Raw genomic sequence first — 8,331 nt, forward strand, 5'->3', positions numbered from 1 at the left:
GGATGCCCTAACCAGTGAGTATGAAGAAGACCTGATTATCTTGATCTTGATTTCATTCTTTTCCTTGTCCCGCCTCCTTTCTTTCCCCTCCCATGTTTCCCAGCCCAAACTCCCAAGACCATAAACTCCAGTCCTTCTCCTGGCTTAGCCTCTCTTCATAGAGGCAGAGGCCCACCCTTCATGGGTCTCTGGGAAAGCCTTCCGGACTCCAAGACGACTTCAGATCTGAAAGGGAGGCGGGTTTTCTCATGGCTGTGTGAGACCGCTTCTCACTTCTATTCCCGGTTTTCTCGCCCCAATGACAGACATTGTTCAGTGTAGGATGTGCCATATCCAGTTTCCAGGAGAGAGGTGTTCCAGAGGCAGAGGGATATGCACTGCAGCAGAAGATGAGGGTTGCATGACTGGGAGGATTTTCAAGAGTAAGTTGGGGGATGGGGGTGGGGGAAGCTGGCCAGGACATATGAGCCATAGGAAAAAGGAGGGGCTTTATTTTGCCCCAAGCAGCCCCAGCCGCAGGATGCCTGATCTCTCTACGCCTATCATAGGCCATAATGAAAAACAGATGGAGGTGGTCACCGAGGGGTGGGGATCTGTAGTTATGGAACCAGTATTTTGAGAAGCCTGCAGAAAACTGGGAGACTGGATAGAGAGAAGAGGGGAGGCACAATATGGCCAGTGGAGAGTAGGTGATTGTTGGACTGGGGAGGGCAGCTCTTTGTCTGTCTCTGCCTCGACCTTCTTGGGGGTGATTTTAAACTGTGGAGATAGGGGGATCAGTGTCACCAATAGACACTGGCTTCACGGCCCTCTCGGTTTTCCTATGGTTCGTGCTAAGTGAACGCTTGGCATTTATAACCCTGACTTCAGCCAGTGTTAAGATTCTCCACTGAAACCTCCAGCTTTGGAAATCCCTCCGTTGCTGCTGTCATCACCTCCCCATACACCAAGAATTTTTTCAAACTATTCTTCCACTGCTTTCCTTCCGGGACACCTTCAACTTGCATTGCAACATCTTGCACTTTTGAATAACAGAGACTTGAACTACACACAAGGTGGTTCTTGTCTGCTCGTCTGGGCTGGAAAGAAGTTTCTTTGCAGAAGCCTCTTTGCTAATCTGTTTTTCCTTCCCCCTGCAGAAGATGGGACTCTGTGGTTAACCTTCATGGGCTGCCTGAAAAACTGTGCTAATGTGGACAAGATAAAATGGAGTGTCTACTGGGTGAAGTTCAGATGCTGCAGGGGCTATGACTTATGCAATGAAATCCTATAGAGGTTGCTTGTCCTTCAGGCGCCCCAATCTCTGGATGGCATTCTTGCCTCCGCCTCTTCCCAGTCATTTCCTAGAGAGCCATGTTTCAGGTCGGAAATACATGGTTCTGCCTTCTGCATATGTAAGAAAAAGTTCTCTTCTTTTCTAGATTTTCCATCTTGGTTCCTGGTGGTGGCGGTGGTGGTGGAGTGGGGACAACAAACACTTTGAGAGTAAGACCAAGGTCTCCTGCAGGTTTTTACGAAACCTAGTGCTTTCACTGTGTGCCGAAGTTGCTTCAGAATAAGACGAGAGGTGCCTGGGTGGCTCAGTCAGTAAAGTGTCTGACTTTCGATTTTAGCTCCAGTCACGATCTCCGTGTCTTGAGATCAAGCCCTGGTTTGGGCTCTGGGTTGGGCGTGGAGCCTGCTTAAGATTCTCTCTCTCCCTCTGCCCACCCCCCTCACGTGCTCTCTCTCTTTCTCTTTCTCAAAAAAAAAAAAAAAAAAAAAAAAAAAGATGAGATAGGTCAATTCTTTTCCTGGCTTTTCCCCTTCTCTCTGTGGTAGGNCCTTTCCTTCCCTCCCCTCCCCTCCCCTCCCCTCCCCTCCCCTTCCCTCTTTTCTTTTCTTTTTTTCTTTTTTTCTTTTCTTTCCTTTCCTTTCCTTTTTTCTTTTCTTTCTTTCCTTCTTTCCTTCCTTCCTTCCTCCCTCCCTCCCTCTCCCTCCCTCTTTCTCTCTTTCTTTCTTTCTTTCTTTACTCTTTTTAAATGTTTCTCTCTCAATATTATCCTTCTTATCATACTCCCGCTAAAGTACATAATCCTGGCCTCTTGAGGAGGGAACTAGCAAAGTGAAAAGAGATAGCTTGGGTCTTCTTGAATTTTGTTCATGAATGCTATTCCCAGAGTGAGGAGAAGCATAGAGAGTAGACAGGAACTTTCTTCAGGAATCCTGAAGAGAGAAAGCTTTTCTGACTTCTAGAAATGAGACTCTCTTCAAGGTTGAGGGTGGGAGAAGATCAGAGGACGTCTAGGGGGTCTAGAGATAGTAACTTGCACCCTGCTTCCCTGGCAACCTCACAGGAAGGCATCAACCCCTAGATTCGGAAGAGCTGCAGGATACTTCCAAGGAGATGAGAGCAGACGCAGCCACACAAATAGTCCCCAGTGTCTAGCATGGCATGGAAGAGGCTGAAATTGGTGGGATCTGAGCAAGCCATGTGAGTCTGGCCACTGGACATCTCAACAGTACCTCTATACAGAGCTGTGCCCATGAGCGGATGCTTCCCCCATCCCCTACCTCAGCACGCTCAGGCTTTCCAACTCCGTATGGTCTAGCACCCTGGGAAAAATAGGAGTGGGAATGAGCATGCTCACACGGAAGGAGACTGACTTCTAACAAACTGGTAGGATGAGGCCTATTTATTTGATTATATAAATATAAGCTCATTTTCCTATTTTTGTTGAACTGATTATAATTTGTTACTGTTGCGCATATTTTAACGTTTACGTTTGGTCAGCAAGAGTCACTTCAAGTTTGCTCCTAGGTCCTTTCAATATTCTTCATCGTTCTTGGAACATTTCCTTATATCTGCAGGAGCCAAATATTCCAGGCTCATTTTGTACTTTCCCTCTAGGAAGCCCTGCTTCTTCTCAGGGGGAAAGTTATTTAGAAGCCAAAATTGGGGTACTAGGTATGCACATGGCTACTGGAGTCTCACTGTCCTTAGCACTTCGCTATGGTCAAAGTTGAAGAATACATGTGTATATGTACATATGCAAGTGTGCACGGGTGTGCACACCCCCTCCCCGCATACATACTTCCATCTAGAATTTATTCTTATTTTTTTTCTCTTCCCATATTTATAAATCCTTTCTACAAAACTGAGAAATGGGGCTCCTATTATCCTCAATACATTTCTTATTTTGTTATTCCCCTCTGTATAAAACCAAACTCCCATTGCCACCACCTGAGCCCTTGGGCTCCAGCATCCTACTGCAGGCTACTCCAGTGTTATGCCCGCGTGCAGATACCCTCCTTGCAATTTTCAGGTGCCAAATCCTTTTTTGGGTCACTATGTACCCCACTTACATTTCAATGTGCCTTACCAGCCTGCCACTGCTGTCCACCCCACAAGTTGCCCTCCTCATGCAGTTTGGACTCCAATGACCAACAATGGACCAAGTGACACCCTGCTCGATCAACTCAGTCTCCAACCGCCCATGTTCACCCACCTCTACCACCACACCACTCTGCAGGGACACCCTCCTCGCCACAGCCGACTCTGACAATCTGCACCAGTGCATGGATGTTGTCTTCACCCACGTGGGTTTCCAACAGCCTATGTTGGGCCCATACCCAGTAACCTCCTTCATGGAGATCTACCTTGCTCAGCCCAAATGGCTTTTATTTTTTATTTTTAAAGATTTTTATTTATTTATTGGACAGAGGGAGACACAGCGAGAGAGGGCTGAGCAGGGAGCCCGGTGCGGCCTGACCCAGGACCCTGGGATCATGACCTGAGCCGAAGGCAGACGCTTAACGACTGAGCCACCCAGGCGCCCCCCAAATGGCTTTTAGACTGAATTCTTAGAGAAGGAAGCTGAACATTTAAAAAAAATTTTTCCTGGGGCACCTGGGTGGCTCAGTCAGTTAAGTGTTGGACTCTTGGTTTCAGCCCAGGTCATGATCTTAGTGGGGAGTTTGCTGGAGATTCTCTCTCTCTTCCCTTCCCCCCAATCGTGCGTGTGCCTGAGTGTGTGTGTGCGCGCCTCTCTCTCTCAAATAAATAAATGAATCTTTAAAAAGTTTTTTCTATGCTGCTTTTTCATAGTTTCTATCATTTGCACTTAAAGTATTGAGTTTCTAAGCATTTCGTAGCCATATTTTTCTGGTATCCTTTTGTTTTCTGTAAGTATAGTGTTCAGTGCACTTGTCTCATAACATTATATGGGGTTTCTTTGCAGTTTTTTTATGTCATGCATGTTTAAATTAAATGTGTTTTTCCAGAGAGATTCCTATGTTGGGGCTGGCGGTGGGCTGGGAGAGCTTTCGAGCTTCATCTCTTGAAGGCATTGAACGGGAAGTAGTTAAAATTTTTCATCTCTCTAGAGCAACCTAGGCCACCCCAGCAGATCCTGCTTTGGGGTATGGCACTTTCCTTTTGCTGTCCTAGCTCTTCTGCCTGACCGATCAGAGGATTTGTCGAGGTGCATAAACCACACTGCTGTCTCTGACTTGTCCCAACAGAAAGACCCCATTCCTACCTTGATGGTCCTAAGCAAAGATTTAAAATCAGCCCAAGAAGTTTAAAGCAGGCACTTTCAACCTCCAGACAGTGTTCTTCCAGAGGTTATTTCCTCCGCCTGAGGGCCAGGGGGCAGATTTTCCTGCCCTCATCCATCTGTGATAGAACTATAACTAAACACGCACCCAAAGTGTTGAAAGAGTGCAAATAATGTTTATGTTTCCAGTTTTTCTTTGTCATTTTTAGCAGCACCCCCCACCCCCCAGAATAAATCAGGCAATCTGTACGTCTGTGTTGAATACTTACAGGGTATATTTTGAAATATTCAGCAGTTGTTTTAGAGTTTTGTCCATAAAAAAACCATGAGATCAAAGAGTAAGCCCGGATCCTATAACGTGTCTAGAGAGTATACCATATCTCTGTATGAGGCTCTGAAGCCAGCCTCCTGGTATTTCAGTATGACTGGTGCAAAATTTGTGAGCAGAACAAAAGTTTTGAGGTGTGGTTTTCTGAGAACTTGTCGATCATGAACACATTTCTATTGGGTTTCTACGATTTTACACACATTTCTACACAAGAAACCCTGTTTTCCTACTGTTCATAATCCTCCAGATTTCTAGTTCCATACAATTGGTTTGTCTTCCTTTGAACAATTTTTCCACCAAGTAAGGAATCTTTGGCCTCCATGAGTGTTCTGGACCAGAATCTAGAACTAGGGTACGTGTTCAGGGTCTGTCTTCCCTCTTGTTTCCTCTTCTTCCTATCTTCCCCCACCCCCAAACATGAAGAACAGAGATGTACTCCACTTGGGCAAGACAATTAGGAGGTGTTGGGGTATTGTAAATGGGGCAATAGGGGAGTCAGAATCTCACGGAAATCCAAGATGGGAAACATAATACGATGGGCTCCGAAAGATTGGACCTGGGAGGCCAGTCTGGATATGATGAAGCTCCGGGGGCTTTGCCATAGTGGTTCATGAAGCTTCACTTCAAACTCAGCTATAACACTGTGCCAGTGAGTCTCCCTCTGTGTGTATCACTCAGTGTCTAACTGCTAGTCTTCCTGCTACTGGTTACCGTCTTCACCATCTATATTGTTTCTCTTCTCTAATTTGAAGTTTCCAATTTTGACAGGTTTGGGACCATTCTAGGCACTACCCACACATCACAGGAATTCCCCCCTGAGTTACTTCACTGTTGGAACCTACTGCCACCGTCTCCATTCTATCCATATAAACAAATGAAGCTACCCTGAACGGAAGTGTCTACCATATTTTCTGCTTCTCAAGATGCTAAAGTATAATATGGCTGCTAACATGACACAATTTGGGGCAAATACCAGCATACATATATTGCAAGTACTTCAAAATTAATTGGTATTTTAAAATGTTTTATTATATCTATGCAAATACAATGTGGTAGAAAGCAATAAGCAATTATAAGCCTGGGTCAGGAGGAAAATTACTAAGCATGGGATAACATTATATTTATATATATAATTATTCAGCTAAAAAATAAATATAATAGTTTCTGTAGATTCTAACACATAGGAAGGCAAACATGGTAAAAGAAAAGTTTAACCTAAAGTGAGTGAACAATAATTTAGGGATTCATTTTTGTCACTTCATGGCTTATTATTTTTGTTAGACCACTACAGTGAACTCTGAAACTCTTATCTCCCCTTGACATAATCTGTTGCAGGGTTGTGCCAATAAACATTCAGCTTTTTATCAAGGAGTTCATTGAATGCAAAGTAGTATTTAAATATTTTTCAGAACTGGGTGGTACAGTATTCCTCACATGCCAGGAGACAGAGTAGTTGGCCAACACGAGGCCAAGTGCTTATCCTGATGTACTTGGATTTGGCCATGAAAGTAAGATAAGATCATTAGAAACATGGTAGCTTAGGGCTATGTGTCAGGTGTAGCTGTGGTTGGTACAGTTTCCCCAAAATGGAGGCAAACACAAAGACTCTCTTGTCTAGTTCATTGACTATTCCTTTTGTGGAAGTTCGAGTTTCCTCTTCACATTTATTTTCTCAAGCCCTTGGTTAATACAAGCCCTTCCTGCCCTCCACCAAATACCTCTTCCATCCTCCTTCCAAATATTTCTTCTAAAATCTCTTGTGATTTCTTGTCCCTATTTCCATCCAGTCTGCTTTCTCTTGATCTTTACTCAGAAGCTATACTAGAGAAACACTTTGTGCCCTTTGCCAGAGATTTTAGCCCAGGTTTAGCATCAGAACTTAAGGACAGTTACAGATTGCCAAGTGGTATCAAGTGGTAAAGACGAGGGAATCCGAGCAGAAGGCAGAGATGGGTGCTTCCATTTCCTCTTAATGAAAGCACTGACCCAGGAAATACAGAGCTCCCATGGGTGGATCTACTGCAACAGAGTAGAGAGTAGGCTCTGGGTTTTGAGATAATGCACAACTATGTGGCCATTGTGTAGGGGAAGGGCAAAGATTACTGGGAGAGATGTTTAAGTTCATTCCCATTGACTTATTTTGGTGGGATATCATCATGTACAGTGTAATCTGCATCTTCTCCATACAGCGCTGACTTTTCAAGATTATCCTTTCCCGTATTACACATGTGTCTATTAGTGCAGCAATGTGTTTCTCTCAGTAAGTCATGGAATACTTGGAACATTCCCTCTTCACAAGGTTTACAAGACAGTTTTGTAAAATGAAACAGATATCTCCCTAAAGACAGAAAAAAAAGCAAATGTGATCGCCTTGCATAATCACAGCGTCTTCCTAGCAATGACATCTCTCCAGAACCTCATTGGTTTTCTGTGGACAGGACTGAGTCCCCAGAGCTGTGTCCTACATCTCATCTAGGTCTCTCTGCACAGGATCAGGCAAAAGACATCTGCCTCCCACCAAGCCTCCACCCCAGGTGGGTGTATGGAGAATTCCACTCTCCCAAGTCTCTCCCGTGGTCCCTGTTTCCCTCCAAACCTTAACTTCAGGGAAGGTGGGCACCATTGTTAATGTCTTGTGTCTCTCTTTAATCCCTACTTACCTGTCGCTCGATCCCCAAAGTAATAGTGATCTGTGGTACAACTCCTGTTGTGTGGCAGGAATAAATTAAACTTCCAGCAGCGTTTCATGTGACTACGACATTTGAATCCATCAAAGAAATCACATTCATTACAAAATCGAATCCCTAAAGAAACAGAGGGAAGATTGAAAGCAGAGCTCTAGGGAAAGTTAAGTCTGCTTCAGAAGCCTACCCCAATATCAGCATTTACACTGCAGAGGGGCAGACCTCACAAGAAGGAAGGTGACAGCCTTCCCAACTTCTGCCAGGGGTCCTTACTCCCTTGAGTGTGTGACAGCTACGACCCCAAGGGTTCAAGCCTCCTCCCCCTTCACCCAAGGCTGGGGGCAGAAAAGACATTACAGCAGTGAGTGAGGGGAGTGGAATGCAGTCAGGGAGGGTAGAGAGACAATGTTTGAAAAAATCAGGAATGTCCCTTCTCATTGTGGCATTATTTATGCAAAACCTGCGAACCAACGGCACCATACATTTCAATTTTGAGCCACCGTCCTCTGCGAAAAGAAGAGAAAAATTCTCCTTGAGACATTTTACAGCAGCCCAAAAAGTCAAGGTTAGAAGCCACCTCCCTTTCCTCCCCACATAGCCTCTCACCACCTGTCACTGCCTGCCTCACCAGGCTTTACCTTCATCCATGAAGACCAACGTGAATATGCCCAGCAGAAGCAACTGGAACAGTCTGAGGCCCATTCCTGAGGCAGTCCCAGAGGGAGGCTCCAGCTTTATTTATTCCCATCACCTGCCCTCAGGCAGCCCACTAGATCACAGA

General features: G+C 45.0%; 1 protein-coding gene across 1 annotated transcript; it reads left to right on the top strand.

Moving 5' to 3' along the window:
- The first annotated feature begins 298 nt into the window (after positions 1-298).
- On the top strand, positions 299-1,273 carry PATE1 (prostate and testis expressed 1). The gene is made up of 2 exons (XM_011233869.2): positions 299-422; positions 1,140-1,273. Exons 1-2 carry the CDS (start codon positions 299-301, stop codon positions 1,271-1,273), a joined length of 258 nt encoding a protein of 85 aa, XP_011232171.1.
- The last annotated feature ends 7,058 nt before the right edge of the window (positions 1,274-8,331 follow it).

Source organism: Ailuropoda melanoleuca, chromosome 8 (assembly GCF_002007445.2).
Source record: "Ailuropoda melanoleuca isolate Jingjing chromosome 8, ASM200744v2, whole genome shotgun sequence".
Lineage (NCBI taxonomy): Eukaryota > Metazoa > Chordata > Mammalia > Carnivora > Ursidae > Ailuropoda > Ailuropoda melanoleuca.

What these genes read in the sequence shown, in the direction of transcription:
- PATE1 (XM_011233869.2), top strand. Translation starts at nt 299, where the DNA reads ATGACAGACATTGTTCAGTGTAGGATGTGCCATATCCAGTTTCCAGGA. An exon ending in GACTGGGAGGATTTTCAAGA is followed by an intron (nt 423 to 1,139) that starts GTAAGTTGGGGG and finishes TTCCCCCTGCAG; the next exon opens with AAGATGGGACTCTGTGGTTA.